Genomic DNA, 20,348 nt, shown 5'->3' on the forward strand with positions numbered 1-20,348 from the left:
CGCGGCACTCCCACCCTCCGCCCCCATTCCTTGGGACAGCTGTGGTCAGAGTAAAGGATCCTAAGATTAACCGCCGTGGGCGTTGCTTCACAAAAACTGAAACCAGGTGACTCTTGAGCCTGTTTCCTTGTGTGTCAAGTGGGAATGTTAGAAGTTTGTTTGAGGATCATAATGGGACAATATAGAGAAGCATTAAAACATGAATTTTGGAGTCAGATATTCACTGACTCATTCAATAATTATTGAGTGCGTTCTATAGCACGGGCCCCGTGTTAAACCTTGGAGATTCAGTGACGCAGGCTCTACCTTAATGGAATTTCAAATCTTTCCCTTGATACAGTGTTGTCCATCTACTTGGAAGCAGCACATTAGGCTTCAGTCTAAACCTGCAGAATCTGATTCTTTATGAATCTTCCCAGGTGATTTATGAGCACATTAAAGTTTGGAAAGCACTGAACTGGGTGATAAGTGGGGCTTTCTCCTGCCCCCCGCTCCCCTGCTTACTGGCGATTGCTTAAAGTCCAAGCCTAAGTTATCTGTAAAATGAGTAGTTGTGAAAACTAAAAGCAAGAGAGTATGCAGAAGCACCCTTTGTATGGTGCATGCATATAGAATTTATAAATGGTAAGTATTATGCTAATAAGTGTAAATGTCTTTTGGAAAATAGAAGTGTTAGGGTGTTGCATTTGTTTTTTTCTCCTCCACCTTTGCTTGGATGAGATCTTCATGACCCTTTCACATGCACTGGGCAGTAGGGCTGCAGAGGAGGGCAGGCAGCAAGAACAGGGGAACAGTTGCATACTGTGGGAGCTGTGGGTGTGAGCTCGCCCCTGCCCCAGACTTGCTGTTTGTCATCTGAGCCTCAGGGCATCCTGGTTACTTACAGGGCAGAATTTATTGTCCCTATTTTATAGATGGAGAAGCTGGAGCTGGCCCTGGGTAGGAGGGATGCCCCAGGTCATAGATCTGGTCAGGGCACAACCAGGCGAGGAACCCAGACTTCTGATACTCTTTCCTTTGAAGCATGCTGGTTGAAGAGGCAGAAAGGAAAGAAGGCTTTGAAGAGTTTTGTATGTCATAAAAAAGTGCCAAACTGAACTGCAGACAGAGGTGACCCCCTTCCTTATTCAGGAAATCCATTTCCAGAGGAAGATGCCCCCTGGCCCTTTAATAGCTCATTGTCAACAGAGTAAAGAGTCTTAACTGAGCTTTGAGTTCCAGGAATAAATGCAGTTTGCTAGTGAATCCAAGCAGGTCCCTTTGCCTCTGTGCTTTGTGCTTCCTCTTTCCCTCTATAAAAGGAAGCTAATGATATGTTTCTTCCCTTTACCTGTTGGGAGTGTAGTGAAAGTGAGACTGTAGAAGGTGCTGTTATTGTGGGAGTATTGTTCTGAAATCACAGGGTGGTTGCTGTTAGGTTTTGGAGTAGAGAGATGCGGGGCAGCACAGGGCTAAGAGGGACTGGGTTGCAGGTTCAAAGCCTTCTAATTGTGACCATGTTATTAATTAGCTGTGTTGCTTTTGCCACTTTACCCTTCTGCTTCTTGATGCTTCCTTTGTAAAACGAGGACTTTAGTTGATCCCAGAAGACCCTCCTGGCATTATTAATGGTCTCTGTGGAGACCGTCAGGATTTGTGTGTGTTCTGGTCTGGAGTCCATCTCCTCTACCCGCTGCCCCAAGAATCACCTTCACTGCAACAAGATATGTCAGTGTCTTTCTCTGGTTCCTTTTCTCAACCAAAAGTGTTTGCTAATCTTCATGAAACGAGAGTAGCCTGTGCAATGTCTTTCTAAACCCCAGGAAGGGAGGTGGTAAGTGCCTTCAGATAGCAGGAAGGTTGGCATGTGAATGAGATTAGCTTTGCTCTGTGTAGATACCAGGGGAAAGTGTGGGGTGGGTGGATAGAAGTCAGGAATTGGTAAGAGCAATTTTACTGTTCAAAGATAGGGTAGGCTGAGTGGAGAGGTGGCAAACCCTCCAGCAGGGTTTCTTTCCTAAGAAGCTTGTTGGGACGATAAATGCTGCAGGAATTTGAGTATCTTTTTGAAGGGGAGAAGGTGAACCAGGAGATTTAGGCCTCCACGAACCCTGAGAATGTATGATCCCATAAGATATTTTATTGTGAGCCTCTCCTGAGCTTCACTGTTTGTGATGTGAGTCTGTCTCAAGGCTTTGGAGACCATAAGGGTTTTCCCTCAGAATGGCACCTATAAAGTGGACCTTTATCCTTTTTCCCTAGTGTCATTGTGGGGGTGAAATGAGATAATCCATGACAATCACCAACCACAGTAAATGTGAGTTCTCTGTACTAGGCCCCCTGAGAGTAACATCCACACTAAATTAGGGCATACCTTCCTAAGGCCATGGTCACAAGCCTTGGTGTACCTTATCTCTTGCGCTGCCCCTCCTGATGGGCTCCCTCAGGAGCTTGCTTCTGACCTGGGAGAGGCTTGCCAAGAATGTACAATGCCCACATCCAGCCTTTCTTAGTGGTTTTTCTGATTTCTCTGTAGGTGAACTTTGAACTTGCTGAGTCTGGACAATTCCCAGTCTAGGGACCTTCTTGTCTGGTCCTCTTTTCACTCAGCAAACATTCACTGAGTAACCACTATGTTCCAGACCCTGCAGTTAGGTGCTGGAGTGGAGTGGCAACTAACACCTATTTCTGGCCCTTAGCAAGCTCATGGTCAGGTGGGGAGACGCACAAGAAATAGGCACTGTGATACACCATCCTTGTGGTAGAAGCAGCCACAGGAAGACCTGACTGGCTGGCCTCTGAGATGGGGATGAGCAAGGAGGTGGGATTTCCAGAAGTAAAGCTTTTGAGTTCAGGTCCTTCTTCAAGTGTAATCTACTATCTTCAGATGCATGTAGAGTCCTTTAGGAAGAAAGACCAGGAGACTGTATTTTCTCAACCACTCTCCCATGGGTGAGTGCTTCATGTATAAACCATCAAGAATATAAAAATTCATGAAGCATTCACACAGGTGCCTGTGTATGGCAGCCACTGACTGCCATGGTCAGAGCCTTTTGACCTTTATGTGCTTTGCATCCTGCTATATATGACATTAAGCAGAATTATTGTACAAAGTCCTGGTCTTAAAGAGTAAATGGCCATAAAGGGAAAACAAAGAAATGTATTTCGTGAAAGAGAACAAAACCCAAAAAGTCAAAGGTAGATAATGGAGAAGCCAGTGATGTATGGAAAAGAGGTCTGGGACTTTGGATCCCCTTGGAGGCTGATCTGTGGAGTGCCTTGGACCCTCCAAGATCAGCACCAGTGGGCACACTAATGAAATCAACTCCCTGGGGCTCTAAAGGGCAGATTTACTTTTATTCTCTCTGTCCTGTCTTGTGTCTTGCCCCTTTCTAGTGGGCTGTGCTGTCGTCCTTCCCCAGTGAAGCTCAGGATGGTGCTGATCCCTTAGAAGCAGGAAGCTGTGCTTCCCCTCTACCTGACTTCTTCGTGTACATGCTTACTGAGCCCCTACTCTGCGCCAGGTGCTTCGGATCATCACCTAATCTTGACATACCAACCTACCCCTTTGTTGGGATTCTGTCCTTTAGTGATAAGATTTCTTATTAGTCAGGATTCCTTCCTTCCCTCCTCTGTCAACCTGGGAGGATTCATTTTCTGGGAGAGATGTTTTGCTGGGAGCAGAGCTGGGATGAGGGTGACTGACGGGGATTGAGAAGGGATTACAGACCCATCAGCCCGTGGCCGAGAGAAAATGCTTGGATGAGAGAAGGGGATTAATTTTATTTTTATTCCTGTAAGTGTGGGGGAGGGAGGGATTGGCAGGCGCCAAGGCAGAGATGTTATGCAGGATCTTGTCCTCTCTTCCCTCCAGCACTTCCTTCCCCTCTTTGGTCAGCGTTTATACCCATCTCCCCAAATTCATTCTTTATAGACAGTGCTCCCTAACTGCAGCCTAGAATGCTCTCCCTCCGTCCTGCAGTTTGTGTTGACTGTATGTTGCTTTACAATTAAATACTTTGAAGTCAGTCTGGTTTTTACTACCATGAAGTGGGTTTGAAAACCACCTTCTACTTTTTTTTTTTTTTTAAAGATCTGGACTCTGTCTTTAACAGTTGATCTTCTGTGTTGAAGATCAATGATTCTTTTTGTTGTCACCATATCAACTACAGTAATAATTATAATTTATTGAGCAGCTACTTTCTATTGGGCAGCACTTGCGTTAGGTGCCTTGCCTACCTGATCCTCTCAATCCAGCAAGGCAAGGTGGTCTTATGTATTCTTCCCATTTTACAGGTGAGGGAGTTGAGGCTTATGTTTGACAGAGATCCCCAGCTGGAAAGTGGTGGGATCAATAATTGAGTGAGTCTCTCTTATATATTTGTATCATGCCCTGTGCTGTACTATGATCATTTCCCTCACCGCACTTTATGCTCCTCAGTACAGTGGCAGATAATGATATCCTCCTGGGTCTCAGGGCCTAGCTCTCTTCCTGATAGGCGCGTGTAAAACATTCGTTTGTTGGCTGATCAACAGCAGCTTATGCACCCTTATGGGCCTTATGCACCTCTTATTCATTATTAGGACTGTTTTTTGTGCTCTATTCCCTGTGGGTTGGTGAAACTTTACCTGCTTAAAGTGGAGCATTTACTCTGGGAACCCATAAATTTCCTAATGAAGCCAGAAGTCACTGTCCATCCCCAGGGATGAATGAGTTCCAATGTACCTACCCTTACCTAAACCCTCAGCCCAAGATGACATGGAGGGTTGCCTCTTATTGGAAAGACAATGAAGGGGAAGATGTAGGTATCTCAGTGAAAATCTACCCTATCTTATTTTCCCCTGCAAAATCCTACTTGTCCTTTAAGGCTGGGTTCCAGTATCATCACTGTATGGACGTTTCCCAGGCTGACCACATTGACCATACCTTCCCTGACCCCCACTTGATTTTTTTGTTGATATATAAAAACAGCCTCATTGATATTGCAAGTTCAGAAGCTGTCTGCCCTGTTAGGTCCAGGACTCTGGAACAGAGCATAGCCCCCACACGCCTCCTTCTCTCCAGCCCAAAGCTTGGAAGACTGAAAACCAGACCATTCAAGGGATGAACGGGGTTATGTTGTCAGTGGATTTACCTGCAGATTCTGTAGTCCCTGAGGGGCCTTATCTCCAGCCTCCTTTATTTATTTATTTATTATTTTGTGGTTCTGGGACTTGAACCCAGGGCTTTGTCCATGCTAGACAAGCTCCCTGCCAACTGAGATAAATCCCCAACCCCCTTTTATTTTATATATGGCCCCTTTTCAGGTCCCTGACCCCTGCTTTTAGGCATTAACAGGCTATTTCCAAAGCAACATTCTGCAGTCTTTGTGTGGAGACAGTCTGAAGTTCAGCCCCCTCCTAAAGAGACTGGTGAAGCGTGCACTATTTGGGTATGTTCTGCTGTCTGGGTTAGGGCAGGGCGACTTGGTGTGACATCAGGTGCCGGTGTTTTTTTTTTTTAATCTTTTTGTTTTGGACTATGTTTCGTTTTACAGAAAAGTTACAAAGATACTTCAGAAGTTCTTGTCTACCCCTAGCTGGTTCCCCCTATTATAACTGGTACATTATTATTCATTAAATGCCAGGCTATATTTGGATTTCACTCGTTATTCCACCAATGCCCCTTTTCTGTCCTAGGATCCAATCCAGGACACCACATTGCATTCGGTTGGCATGTCTCCTTAGCTTCCTCTGGCCTGGGACAGTTTCTGAGTTGTCCTTTGTTTTTCATGACCTTGTCAGTATGGCACTGTTTTATGGTGCTTTGGAAGTGCATTTCCTGGGGCCAGTGCTGCTGCAGCTGGGGTGGGGGTGGGTTAGCTGCTAAGAGTCATCACTCCTTGATGGTTGAGAACAAAGGCTCTGGGGCCAGCAGCCCGGGTCCTCTCCCAGCTGTCCACAGGATACCTGGCATCTTTGTGCATTAGTTTTCTCAGCTGTAGGATGGGAAGTGTCCCCAGAAGATTAGCTTGGGGATTAAACGCCCTGGTAAATATAAAGTGCACGTCTTATAAGGATCCTTAGCTTACTGAGAGCTTTCAACGAATGCTTCATGTTTTAACTGTGATTTAAGTATTCTAGAAGGGCCATGTGGGGAAGGGAGTTATGGGACAGGATGAAAGGAAGGTTTGAGGAGAGGTCTGAGAAGGGTGTAAGACAATGTTCCTTCCTTCCTCCTTCTGTGTCCTTAAGCTGAATGCTGAGGAGGCGTTGGGGGGGCCAGGTTTGGAGGGTGGAGGAGGAAGAAACTAAAGGGAAGCTGAGTTCTCCAGGAGGAGAAAGAAGATATTATTTGGATTTGTTTGAATGGCTCCAGGGGTTGTTAGGAGCACCTGGTTAAAGAGAATAATTCTGTAAAAAGGGCCCATTGTGCTGACCCCCACATGCCTTTTTTTTTTTTTTTTTTTCCCCAAGGAGCAATTTACCTGGCCAAAGTGAACAGAATAGGTCATATTCCTCAGCAAACTACTTGTTAACTCCAGGAGAAATGTAGGCCTGAGATAAGTTGATAAAGAGGAACCCAAGTTACCCTGGAGGGGGACTTTTGTGACCAGATCCTGAAACTCTAGGAGATCAGGATAATTCCTCCTGACCATAAAATCTGTAAGAATGTATGGTTAGGAATCCAATTAGAGCCGTTCAGCCTCCACCAGGGTGACCTAGAATTGTCATGGCAATTGGTACCTGAAAGTCTGATGTCATCTTGCTCTCAGTCAAAAGTCAAGAGCTGGACATGAGTAGGACTCTCTGGAAATTTTTTTGGGATCCCCAGTGAGACTGGAATGTAGGAGAGGCTTGTTGTCCCTTTCCTCTCTGAGAGGACCCACTCTCTCCCTTTAGAGGGTCCCTTTTCCTTTTTACTATGCCTTCAATAAATTCATGCCTGTTACTCTGAAAGACATACCTGAAATCTTTCTGACTTGATCATAAGAATCGGGGTGTGAAGAGGGATCTTCTCACTGCCTCAGTTTCTCAGACAGCCCTCAGCTCTGTAACAGGGTGAGAGAGAAGGCAGAAAGAAGATGTGGCCTTTTTACCTGCAATGGCCTTCTTGTAGGTTTTCTTGGAGTAAGTCCATCCAGTTTTCAAAATTTCCCCAAGGAGCTACCTCTGCAAGGATTCTCTGATAGACTTGCATCTTCCCTGGCTATGCCTTGTGTCCAGGTGAGGTTGGGCAGGTGCTTATACTTTCCTTGTACTGTGTGCTGTCATCACTCACCATGTGGTGCTGGAAGGGCCTGTCGGTCCATCTGCCATCTGAGACAGTGAGATCCTGGAGAGCTGGGGGTGTTTGAGGGTGTTTGAGTGTGTTTGTGTTTTTCCAGCGTCTATACTATGGCTTAACAAATGTTAGATGTTCCATAAATACTGTTGGATGAGTGAACAAACACCTGAATCTGTTACTTGGCATGGAACCTTCCTGTGAGTGAATACTGGGGATGTGGTGGTTGAATTCCCTCTCCAAGTTGATGTAGCAGTGAATCTTGGATTGGGCCAAGAGGCTCCAAAATCAGCTCTTTTTTTCCCCTCATGAGCTGGGTAATCCTGGTTGGATTAACCTTCCTAACCCAGATTCCTTGTTGGTAAAGATGACATCTACCCAGAGGGTCTCTCCCAATCTTTTCTTTCCTTGTGTTCACTGCTTCTACCCAGATCTAACTCACGTATTGAGAAGCAAAAGCAGGTAGGAACTAAATGACATGTGGGGATGGAATTTGTATATAACAAATATAATGCAAGAACTTTTTTATTTTTTTATTTTTTGGTATTGGGTTTTGAATCCAGGGATGTTTTATCACTAAGCTATGTCCACAGCTCTTTTTATTTTTTATTTTGAGGCAAGGTCTTGCTAAGTTGCTTAGGTCCTTGCTGAGTTGTTGAGGCTGGCCTCAAACTTGTGATCCTCCTGCCTCAGTCTCCTGAGTCTCTGGGATTGTAGGTGTGAGCCACCACACCTGGCTGAATAGAAGTTCTTTCAAAAGACACATAGAAGAATAAGAAATAATGACCCTGTATTAAGACAAAGAAAATGCATAGACTACAAGTCATGTATTCTCGGACAGAGATATAATTAGGAATCACAATACAATAATAATCCTTCCCAGCTTACCCACCTTGGAAATTTCAAAACACCTTCCCATGTAACTCTTGGCTTAAAAATGAATCAAAATAGAAGTGACACTCTATTTAGAAGTGAATGCTAATGAGAGCAGTAAATATCAAGTGGTGAGAATGTAGCCAAAGCAGAATTTGGAGGGAGCTCTAGTTCTTTAAAATGACAGTTTCAAAATAAATGAAGTAAATTCCAGTAACTATGTGAACTTCCCTCTTGCTGAGACACTGGCTATTACCTTTTGAGAACTGGCAGTTTTAAAAGCAAGGCTCCATTCTCTACTTAAGGTGGTGTGAACTTGGACGTTTAACAGAGTTTATGTGCCCAGAGTTGCTCTGAGCATTTCACATTTAATAGCTCATTTAATCCTCACAACAATTCTATGAGCAGATTATTCTGATCCTGTTACAAAAAAGGAAACTGAGTCAGAGAGTGATTAAGTAACTCATTCAAGAGGACACAGCTCCTGAGTGTCAGAGTCAGGCTGTGAACTCTCAAAGTCAGATGTATCTCTACATACATGCTCATTTATAGGATTATATGCATCAGTATCTTTTTCATTCACTCATGTAGATTAATTCAGTTTAGATCAGTAGACGCTGCAGCGTCCTCTGAAATAAGCTAGGATGTGTTACCTGGCCAGACTGGGAGGTGCCTTCAAGTAGCATGTAAAGGTGTAAGCAGGGGCCCTGGGCTACCACAGAGCAGCCTTTGAATCCTAATGATGCCATTTAGTAGCTGAATCACTTCAGATAAATCATTTAACCTAATTAAGCAATTACCTTATCTGTAAGTGGGAAATTAAAATTTGTTCCTCATAGGGTTGATGTGAGAATTAAATAATTTATTTGAAACCACTGCCCCCACCCCCACCTCCACCCCACACTCTGTCTGCTATGATTTGTTATGGCAGAATGGGTGGAGGGAGTCCTCAGGGACTCTGGCCCGCATCCAGTTGTCCACTGACTTAATCTGGTAATGAGTTTATTCCTCAGCATCTTCTCCCACGCAGGGTGAGTTGCTTGCCTTCAGTCTCTCAGCTAGAACAGAATCTTCAAAGCCAAAGCTGGCTCACCAGGGTCCTATTGTCTGTCATTTCCTCTTGGTTCATCTGACTAGGGTATTGTGGACGGTAAGATCAGCACAAAGGGGAAGTGTTCCTTTGGGGAGGGGGTTTCACTGCAACAGAAAACAGTGTCACGGGAAGAACTGGGCATTGGAGAAAGGTCATCTGACTCTTTAAATGGGAAATGGATTATACCCGGTGCTTTTTGAGAGCCCATGTGCTCACTCAGAATTCTTGTCTATAGACCAAAGAAGAGGGACTGGAAATCCCAGATGTCAGGCAGAGGCAGTGTGTGCATGGCGTGTGTCCATGTGTGTTGGAACCCGTGCAAGGAAGCGTGGTGTCTTGTCTTTGACCCACAGACCCTCATCCTAGAGAAGGCAGGTGGTGGGTGTGGGCAGCAGATGCAGTTGTCCCTATGAATCAAGTCTATCAGGAGAGTCTGGGTTTATAAATAAGTCTTTGTTTCCAGAGTGAAGAACTGTTTCAGGGTGGGGAGGAGAAGGCACAGCATTTTTGGTCACCTGCACATGGGTTGGGAGGTTCCCGTCTACCACTTCACAGTCCTTTACTATCCTGCTGTGGGATGTGAAGGACCAGATGTCCCCTCCCCTGTGTCCTTTGTTTCACCCAGAGACTCCTTCCTGGGAACTCGTGGCCTTCTGGCTTGTCCTGCCACCCTCTCCTCTGGGGGTCAGGGCACTGATGGGAAGAAGCAGTCAGATAGCTGGTGAAGGAGGTATTCCTCTTGTGGGGTGACTTCCTTTTTCTTTCTTTGTCCCTGTCCTGTCTTTCTGCTCTGATTTGTAAAATCCTTAATGAAATGCTGGAGATTTAGACTTGTGGGGCAGCCCTGCTTTCACTTAGGGAGGGGCAGGAATTCATCTCCTCTTCTCTCTTCTGGAGGGCACCTATTTATCTGCTTCAGTGGTTTTTCTGTTTTCTTTCTTTCTTCCTTGTTTTGACAACCGGACACTTTCTTAGAATGAAATCTTGTATTCACTGTATAAACAGGTAAAAGTGAAGTTATGCAGATTAGAGAGGGAGGAAGACCCAGGAGCCCTGCCTGTAGGCCTCCCCTCCCCCTGACTCCCCTGGGTGGCTTCTGAGGCACACCTGAGGCATCTTGGGGTTTCCCCAAACCACAGTAGAAAGCTAACCTGACTTGCTAAGAAACTTGAGGTTTAACAAAGACAAGTGTTGTCCCCAAGGCCCACAGCTCCTGTCTCCCAGCCCAGGGTTCTTTCTGCAGAGCTGGACTGCTGCTCTCCTGGCCCCTGGCTGCTCTTGTGATAGGCTTTGTGCGGGGTACAGTGCCCTAAGAGGCCCCAAGACAGGCGACCTATTCCTGAACCTTGACTCTGTCGGCAGCTGGGAGACCCTGAATAAATTACAGCTTCTCTGAACTGCAGTTGCTTCACTATAGACTGCAGATAGGATTGGATGACATGGTGTACAGAAAGCAAGGAGGGTGTTGTGACTACCCAGCACTTTGTAGGGGCCCTACAGGTGGCAACTCTTTTTATTAACTGAGCTAGTGAAAAGGGGCCTGTGGTCAGATGGACTGAGGATGATGGAGAAGGCAGTTTGAAAGGCAGCACTGAGTGAGAGGATTGCAGGTTAAATTGCTTGAGCTTGAGTTCTGGGCCCCTCAGTTCTTCCCACTTTCTGTGCAGAGGGAAGGTCATAACCTTGGCTGTGAATTCTCAAACTTGGTGTACATTTGAGGGTCAAGTGTGGGGAGACACATCCCCAGCTGGAGCCCAGTGTTGCCTAAGTCATTCCTAATATCTCCCATCTCTTGACATGAGAGGCGTCAGGAGGCTGGGCAGGGAGGAAATGGGTGCTGGGCTCATGTTCCCCTGTACTGACCCCTTACCCCCACCCCCTCGTGGCTGATCTTGCAGCTGTTGTAACGTTCCTATTACCACATACTCCGATTCTTTGATAATGATGCTGAAGTTCTCTTCTCAGCTAAGCCCAGTCATAGGCCTGAGGATAAAGGGCATTGTGTGCTTTCCTTGCCTTTGGGGTCCCCAATGCCCCTTGGTCTGCAAGAGCCACTTGTGTCAGAAAGGAAGGAGCCCCTCCTGGGATCTGGTAGAGCCCACTCTGTAGGGGATCCCTGGGGGTAGTTCCAGGCTCATGTGACTCCAGATAACAAGTGATGATGGCCTCTTCCTGCACATCTGATCTGGATTAAATGTTGTTTTCTACTTTTGGAAATAGCATGCTGCGTGAGGGGGAAAACTCTAGGAGAAGATAGAAGCTATTCTGTGTGTGTCAGTAACCCATTGTTTGGTCCATTGGGTAAGAACTTTAAAATATTATTTAATCCTCAAAAAAGTCCTGGCAGGCTGTTTTTAAAATACACATTTATATATATGTAAGTTATATATGTATGTGTGTATTTATATGTATGTATGCTATATAATTTTAATAGAGGAAAGAGGCAGGGAAGAGGAGGGTGGCTTTTCAGTGATTCCTCCTTGTTGGCATAAAACCCAAGAGTAAGTTTTGGCAGTGTTAGTAGGCATGCAGGCAGAAGGTGACAGGCAGGTGACAAGTCGATGGATACGTATTTTTTATGTTCCAGCCTTGTGCCAGGTGCCCTGTAGCTACTAAGTCCTAAGAGATACTGTCTCTGACCTCAAGTTGCTTAAAATTGAGGTCAGAAGTAGAGATTGCAACCCATAAAACTCTTAGATGAAAATCCGGGGGCAGTTTTGTGGGGTAGATGTGATCAAAGAGAGACTGTGAAGATAGAATTTGGTTAGCAGAGGAGGCTAAGAGATGTTCCAGCCACTGGGTATTTGTAGTGGCAGAGAGGGTGCACAGAAAGCCCAGGAGCAGGAATGGGTGTGATGGGTGCAGAATACAGTGAGATCAGGTGGAGGGAGAAGGCTCCTGGTGGAGAGCAGGGGTATGACTCTAAGGCATAAAAACGCTAGTTTCCAAAGAATCTTGAAAGGCAGGCTGAGGCCTTTAACTTGACAAGTAACTATCATATATGGAGAAAGAACTATCATATATGGGGATATAATGCGATTAGAACAGAGAGATAACCAAATGGGTGGGAGGCTGTTGCAATGGTGTGGGGCCCAATGCTCAGTCAAGGTCCAGTGACATGCTATTATTTCTGTGTCACAGATGAGGAAATGGAGACTCAGATACAGAACCATGTGTTTAAGTCTCAGTGACCAGCATGTAACAAGGCAGCAATGCCTTGGAATGGATCTTATTGACACATACTTGAGGTTTTCCCCTTCTGTGTGCGTCTCCAGATGACCTTGGAAGAAAGGACACTCAGCAAAAGCTTATTAACTTTCCTTTCCAGAGGAAGACAGGTTCCTGCTTTTTAGTAAGAATTGTAGAGGTCTTATTGGTAGAGGAACCTGAGGAGGCTGATGAGAAGCCTGAGTGTTGATGTTTGACCAAGGGAACATTTGTCTCAAACTTTAGAAATGATGGGTAAGTCCAGGCTGCTGAACTCTGCTGAAGTTAATTATTTATTCAGTTAAAATTAATGCAATTTCTGTTAAATGCCTACTATGTGTTAAGTACTCAGGGACTATGTGGGATCAATTAATTCATGACAACTACAGTGCTGAATTTTAATTGCAAGGGACAAAGCCAGCTCTGGCTAATGAACAAAATGACTGCATTGGGAGGATCCTGTTCAACTCACTGAGAGGATACTGCGGAAGATCTGCAGACCCTGCTGAAAGCCAGGGGTCACCCTGGACAGGAAGGAGGGTGGCTCTGTTGCATACTGCCATCGGTTGGCTCAGCTCTATTCACTTCAGACTCCTCTCACAAGTGACATTCCTCTGGGTGCTCAGGTCACCATCGATGGCCTCCCCAGAATCACATGGGATGTGATTTAGAGGAAGATTTATTGAATGGACAGACAGACACCTCCCCCTCAAACACACACAAAGAATCTACTTTAGCAGATACATAAGACAATTCTGAACCACCAGGAGTTTATCATTAGAAAAAATAGATAAATAAAGGAATAAAAATAATAGGCTGTGGCGGTTGCTGTGTAAGCGTTGTACAAAGTACTTAGGGAGGTTGTAAATTTTGCATGGGGGAGGCATGTGTCAGGTAAGGTACACAAAGGTTGTCTGACCCAAGTTTTAAGGGCAGAGTAAAATTTTGCCAGTTGGACAAACGCCCTTCAGGAAGAAGCCCTTGGGTGACAGTAGTGATGTGAAAAAGAATGTGTGCAGGAAATACAAGGAATTCTAAATGTGTAGACCATCAATGTGGGTGGGGCTGGATCTTAAAGGGCCCTGTGTGTTCTCGTAGGTATTTTGGGAGTATTAATTCTAGCAGATTAAATAACTTTAGGTGGCAGAGGGATGTGATCAGTTTCGTTTTAGGAAGATTATTGTGGAGGTATTAGATCCTACTCCCTCGAAAGTGCCTATTAATCTAGGGATGCTGGTTTTTGCAGAGCAGTCAGAGAGTGAGATGCTGCGAGAGACAGTCACGAGACTTCTCCAAGGTTGGAGAACCCGATATATCTATGGGAAATCCCAGTGACTCCTTGTGTGTGTGTAGGGGGATGGTAGTGGGTACAGGAAAAAGGCTCCTGGTGGTCTCTTTGCCTGTGGAGTTCTGAGTGTTTGGGTGACGTGTCTTGGGCCATAGGCTGCTGAAGGTTGTGCAGAAGCAGGCATAGGGGATTCCCCTGCGCCACCTGCACCCTCAGTATCCAGTTTGCTCTTTGTGTTTATAAGTTTGCAGTGTGCAGTTCAGCAGTGGACTGGGGAGAACAATCCGGAAGAATGTAGAAATAGCCCGGGCCCTTGTTGCGGGGTGGGAATGTAATCATTTCCTTAGTCATTTGGTGATTCTGCAGAGGAAGGTGAATAAAATTGAGAAATCTTGGGTCCCCAGAGGTTGCTGGGGCCGGGGAAGGGAGGAGAGTTTCCTTTTTCCTTTTGAACAATAGCTGACTGGGGACAGCATAGCACCATTTCCTTTGTAATAGGTGGTGTCTAAAAACAGGAAAATTTTCTTTACTCCAGCTATGAGAATCCAAAGTTCATGCTTTGGAGGAACTGTAGCTAGAATTTTCTCAAAGGGTCCAGAACCAATAGATGGGTTAGATAGAATCTGCTTGTCGTTATGTGGAAGCTGGGTGGCTTTTGGCCAAGTTACTAAGCCTTCGTATGTTTTAGGTTCGACTAGAGTGAGTTGTTCAAATGCCATTATCCATACCGTCACTGGCAGTAGCAACAAGACCTAGCACTGGGCTGGGGGTGCATCTCAGTGGTAGAGTGCTCCCCTGGCATGGGTGAGGCTCCTGTTTGGTTCCCTACCTGGGTTCGGTTATCCCATCTGGGTTTGATTCCCCAGCACCAGAAAAGCAGCAAATCATCAAAATAGCAAAAACCCCTAGCATTTCAGTGTGTCAGGCCTGTGCAAAAGTGTTTTATATCCCTAAATTCTGTGAGTTAGGTATTGTTATTATCAGCATCTAACCGATAAGGCAACCTATGCCTAACAGGATGAGTAGCTTACTTGTTTTTCCCTTCTCCCCGTCTGTCATCCCCTGCAAAAAGTCAGTAGATTTCAGATAGTACTACACCAGAGTTTTAAGACCTCATAGAGCTGCTGTAAGTTTTAAAGGAAATGATGTATATATAACAAGCTTAACATAGCTCTTGGGCCTTAGTGAGCATTCAGTGTTCACTACTTACTGTGTTTTTCTTCTCACTTGGCTCCTTTTTGTCTTTTATAGAAGCAGCTGACACAGGATGATGATGCCGACGAGGTGGAGATCGCTATTGACAACACAGCTTTCATGGATGAGTTCTTTTCTGAGGTGGGCAACCTTCCTGCATTTTTTGGGGGGAGGGGGTGAATATACATAAGGAAACACAGCGTCCTCAGTAAGAGTAAAAAATCTGGGCTCTTTCAGGGGTGGCAGGCAGTCTTTTGTTGGGGTGAGAGGGCTGAAAATGTTAGAGGGGAGTCTCCAGTTCTTGTGAGAAACTGGAATCTTCGAGTCATCAGAGGGTAAATTACATGTAATTGAGGATATGCTTTTAAAATTGTATGCTACATGACAGCATTTTAATGATATCCTTTCTTGCCAAAGCACATAATTTAAATACATCAACCATAGGCTCACAGCCATGAGTGTTAAAATTGAATTTCATCTCGAGGCCTGATTCTGATAAATCAAATTTGTTGTCTCTAAACATTTTTATGGTCCCTTTGACCATAAAATTAATTTAATCAATTTTAGCAGTAACAGAGAAACCAAGAATCTAGCAGTTTATTTTTGTAAAGTTTAACAGGGGCCAAAATGGGTTGCCCATGTCTACAAATTCACCTGCTTGTTGATCTTGAAGGCCTTATAGGGATGTTGATAGGTAGTGATGGAAAAGCAGTGGCTTTGGAGCCAAATGAACTTGGGCTCAAATGTCAGTCTGCTTCTGTCCAACTGTTGATTTTGTGAGCTTTCCTTAACAGGCTGAACCCTGGTTGGAGTCTGTCCTCATCTGTAAATTGACATTGATAATATCATAATTCCTTATAGGGTTATCATAACAATTGAGATAATGCTTAGAAAACATCCAGAGTATCATCAGGCATATGTGTGCTCAATGAATAGTATGTTAAAAAAGAAGGGGGAAAAAACCCAACAAACCAGAAAGCTTATTGTTGCTGAAGTTTCTGCCATTGTATAATGGTTTCTTTATTTAGGTCCCCCCCACTCACCCCCCAAAAGAAAAGAAGAGGCATTGTGTTTTTTTTGCAGGGAAAATTTGGGCACTGCCCATCATCTGGATTGTGGATGTGGAAATGTAGCTTCCAGATCTCCTCTAAATGCAGTGGAGTGGGGCTTGACAGTCATGCCCATTCATCTGCTAGAGTAATAACCAGGCTCAAGAGCAAACTTGAGCATGTATGTGCTGACCTGATTGGGAAGTGTGCCGTAAACCTCCACAGCTCCACACCCAACTTGAGGGTGGGTCTGTCCCTTTGGTCGAGGAAGTCATGGTGAGATCAAACAACGCTGGGCTTTTGTGAATCCAGTGTTATTCCACTTGTGGATCATGGAGGGCAAATGTCCTCTGTTCATTGGGGGTTGGGTGAGAGGAGTAGCCTTCAGGAGACATTTGCAGATTCTGTAGTTTGTCCCTAATTCTTGCCCTGGAGAGCCACACATATTAAAGAATGTCTTCCCTAAGATGAAGAATCTCCTCTAGTAACTTCTTGCTCTTTCAGTGGGTGGGTGGGTCCCTGGGAGTCAGTGTTCCTTATGAGGTGGGAAGATGGTGGGCTTTGACTTGTGAGGCATTGTTGGAGTCTGTCCTCAAGCATTTTGTAGCAGTGTGACCTTGGTTAAGATACTTAACCCGTTTTAGCTTTAGTTTCCTGCTCTGGAAGTCCCTTGACTTGTCAGCCTGTCCCTCTCAAGGCTGTTGGGAGAGTCACATGAGCTCACGAATCTGGCAAACATTCTCTGGACAGAAAAGTGCCCCATGTGGAAGAAAGGTGTTTGGAAGAGGCCCCTGAGAGAGGTAGTGTGACCACCTCCAGGGCTGTTTGGATTCCTGTTGCTTTCTTTGTGTTAAATGCTTTTTGATCACTTAGGAGAAAAAAAACAAAAACAAAAAACAAGGAAACCCCATCATATTTAGGGCAGAGAAGGGGACTGCATGGTGAGGTGAAAAGAGCACTGTGTGTCATGAACTGTGTGATATTGGTCATGTTCCATAAGGTTTCCATGTCTCAGCGGGTTTATCTGTGAAACAGAGAGAAAAATATTCCAAGCTTTGTTGGGCATGAGAAGAGCTGACACTGGGAAAGAGCTTAGAATGGGGTTAGGCAGTGTTGCTTCCCTCCTTTCTCATTTGCAAGAGCCCAGAGAGGAAAGATGCTGGGGGGTGGGGGTGGCACAGAGGCGAGAGGGAATGGTCACTGGAAGAGATCCTGCAGGCAGTGGTGAACAGATCCTGCTCTAAATCTCAGCTCTGCCCATTGGAAAAGTTGTGTAGCTACTTTAAACTCCAGTTTTCTCTCAAATGGGAATAGTACTGCAATCTACTAGTTGTTATGAATATAAAATGAGAAAGTATCTGGATGTACCCAGCACAGTGCCACCAAATTTTAGTCCTCATCATCCTTTTGTCCCCATATACTCATGAGTAAGCAGACCATAGAGTTCATTTTATAGAGCATGGCTTGGAAATATCCTTCATATTGGGATAATTACTTTGGATAATAGGGATTTGGGGAAGTGAAGGAGTTTCCCTCTGTGTATGACTGAGGAACCTGCCCAGTGTACCTTAGTTAGACATAGCTAACTAAGATAGCACTCTTGTGATAGACTTTGCTTTTTGGATTGGTGCCAACAGGACACCTTTGATTAGGTCCTTTGCTGAGAACTCATAGTGCAAGTCATGGGTTGGCCATAGAGGCACATGCAAGATGCAGATGAAATCATGGACCTCAAAATATATTTTCAGAATGTGCTTTGCAGTGTAAAATTTGAATGGCTTCTCTGTCTTCTCAGTTGTTAAAGAATTGGCCCTTGGGTTTTCAGGCTACTTTGGCCAATCAACCCAGGCCTCGTAAATTATAAACCCTGGACTTTGTCTAATCTGCAGTTTTCTGTATTTCCCATGGTTGTTTGCTCAGTTGGCAGAGAAAGCAAAGTTTTGGAGGAAATAGACCTGCCTCTGAAGGCAGCGGTTTATTGTTCTGTGTTCATCCAACCATGCTGACCACCTCCTGATGGTGTAGTAGGTGCTGGGGTGCAGTATTCTGTGTGACAGGTCCTTGCTCTCTGGTGTGTTTCTATCTGGTGAGGGTGATAGAAATTTTAAAAAAGTTATCATATTGTAGTGGAAATATCAAAAAGACATTGTGGGAGCACAGAAGAAGGAGTGTGGCCTTCTGCCTGGAGGAAGGTGGGCTTCTGGGGCTCTTATCTAGACTTGCACCTCAGATCTGCCTGGGAGCTTATACACACCCATGCCCGATTCATAGAGACTTGGATGGCTCAGACTTGGATTTTTCATTTCTTGCATCTGATTTTGCCACCTACTGCAGCAACGGACAACTGCAGAGTGGTGGGGAGACTTGGAGGGTTGTAAGTAAGGAAATAATGGGATCGGAGTGTGTTTTAGACAAATCAATCTATGGCAGTTTGTGGAGGAAAGGAAACTCCAAAAACAGAAATACCAGCAGATTGGCCGATGCAGCAAAGCATGGGGAAAAGAGTCGGGCTTTGGTCTGGATCTGTCAATCTGAGCAGTAGCATGGGGCATCATTTAGGGATGTTTTGACTAACTGTGGCTTAAGCAGTAAAGAGATGTAATTATTTCACGCGTGAAGAAGTTTCCTATTAGGGATGTATTGGGGCTTCAGGCCAGCATCTCTGTGATCCTTTGGGATTTTCCCTTAGGGTTAAGAGAACAAGTCTGTTCTGATTATCATTGCTTTATAACAAACTACCCCAGTGTTTAGTGGTGTAAAACAACTATTTTGTTATGCTGACAGATCCTTTTGATTGGGTATTTGTCTAGGGCACAGTGGGTGGTGTATCTCTGTTCTACAATACGTGGAGCATTGGTTGGGAAGAATTGAACTACCAGAGGCTAGAATCTAATAGAAACTTCAGTAGTCTAATAGTGGGTGCCTGGACTGGGGTGACCAAAAAGAAAAGCTCAGTAGAAACTGTCAACCAAAGCCCTCAAACGTGGCCTCTGTGTCTAGCGTTCCTCATAGCATGGAGCACTCAGGGTTGCTGGACTTGTGACATGGGGTTCAGGGATGCAGGGCCAGTGTTCTGGCAATGAAACTTACGTAGCGCAGTCACAAGCCTGCCAGATTTGAGAGAGAAACCCAGGGATCCTACCTCTCAATGGGAAGAGCATTAAGGAATTTGTGCCCCTGTTTAAAACTACCCAAGAGTCAAAGCTCTGTTTGACATCACCCAGCGTCAGCATCACTAGCAAAAAAAAATGGGAATTGCTAGAAAAGTCTAAGAATTCTTTTTATCAGGGAGGAGAGCTATCTAATGGTCAAACTGACTTCCTCTGTGGCTTACTCGCTATCACTGGGTCATGTGGTCATGACCATCCCTAGCTGGAAGGGTGCCAGGAAAATATGTACTTAGTAAAGGGATAAGATTACCAGGATCTCTGTAGTGCAGGTCAAGATCCATCATCTCGGGCTGGCAGCATAGCTGCCAAAACAGAATCAGAATTCTGTTAAAAAGAAAAAGAACAGCAGTCAAGGGGCTCGCTCTTTGGTGGGTCAAAGTACTTGTCTTGGAACACAGTGTGGGATGCAGAAAGTCTCTGTGATGAAGAGTGTTTGGGATTCCTGTTCTTCTCTCTTAGAAATTTAAAATGCACATTAACTTTTCAAAGCCTCCATGAAGTCCTGTTGTGAGGAAACCTCACCTTGGCTAGCCCAGCATTGAGTTTTTCACCCTTTGTGACATGGAACTTCTGTTAACAAGGATGAATGAATACACTTTGGAAAATGCTATTAGAGAGTTTTCTTTTTTGGATTCTATCTTAGCTTGGGCTGCTGTCACAAAGTACCATAGACTGTGTGGTTTATAAAGAAAAGGAAGAAATAAATTTATTTTCCACAGTTCTCGAGCCTGGAAGTGTGAGCTCAAGGTGTCAGCATGACTGGACTCTGATGAGGGCCCTCTTCTAGACTGTGGACTGCTGACTTCTTGTTGTATCCTCACGTGATAGAGAGCAAAGCTAGCTTTGGCTTCTTCTTATAAGGTCTCACTCATGAGGGCTCCACTCTCATTACCTAATTACCCTCCCCTCCCCATATATGATCACATTAATTAGGCACCAACATGAATTCACTGGTGTGTGTGTGTGTGTGTGTGTGTGTGTGTGTATAAGAAACAGTGAATCCAAAATAGGTGCACTTAAAAAAATTGGAGACTGTTTTACAGGAGTATATGAAGCATGTTTGTCTCTTGAGGTTGCTTATGTTCATTTATTTATTCAACAGACATCTACTGAGTGACATCCATGCTTGACAGACACAGTGGTGGATATCAAGTAGTCAAAGATGAGAAACCCAACGTCCCAGCTCTGGAGGAGGTCCAAGTCAGGATTAGAGGGTGTGGGCAAAGTGCTA

At 44.9% G+C, this 20,348-nt stretch overlaps 1 protein-coding gene across 3 annotated transcripts in view; it reads left to right on the forward strand.

Moving 5' to 3' along the window:
• The window catches only part of Stx3 (syntaxin 3), a 43,192-nt gene that overhangs the window by 3,907 nt on the left and 18,937 nt on the right, over nucleotides 1–20,348 (forward strand). Inside the window, exons 2-3 of one of the 3 annotated variants that reach the window (XM_048788908.1) lie at nucleotides 9,484–9,488; nucleotides 14,956–15,039. In XM_048788908.1, the coding sequence (XP_048644865.1) occupies nucleotides 15,019–15,039 (21 nt within the window). In that variant the 5' untranslated portion in view covers nucleotides 9,484–9,488; nucleotides 14,956–15,018. Of the gene's footprint in view, nucleotides 1–9,483; nucleotides 9,489–13,896; nucleotides 14,404–14,955; nucleotides 15,040–20,348 lie in introns of those variants that run through there. The other 2 variants (XM_048788907.1, XM_015478006.2) reach the window with 2 other exon arrangements.

This window comes from Marmota marmota, unplaced genomic scaffold (genome assembly GCF_001458135.2).
Source record: "Marmota marmota marmota unplaced genomic scaffold, marMar, whole genome shotgun sequence".
Lineage (NCBI taxonomy): Eukaryota > Metazoa > Chordata > Mammalia > Rodentia > Sciuridae > Marmota > Marmota marmota.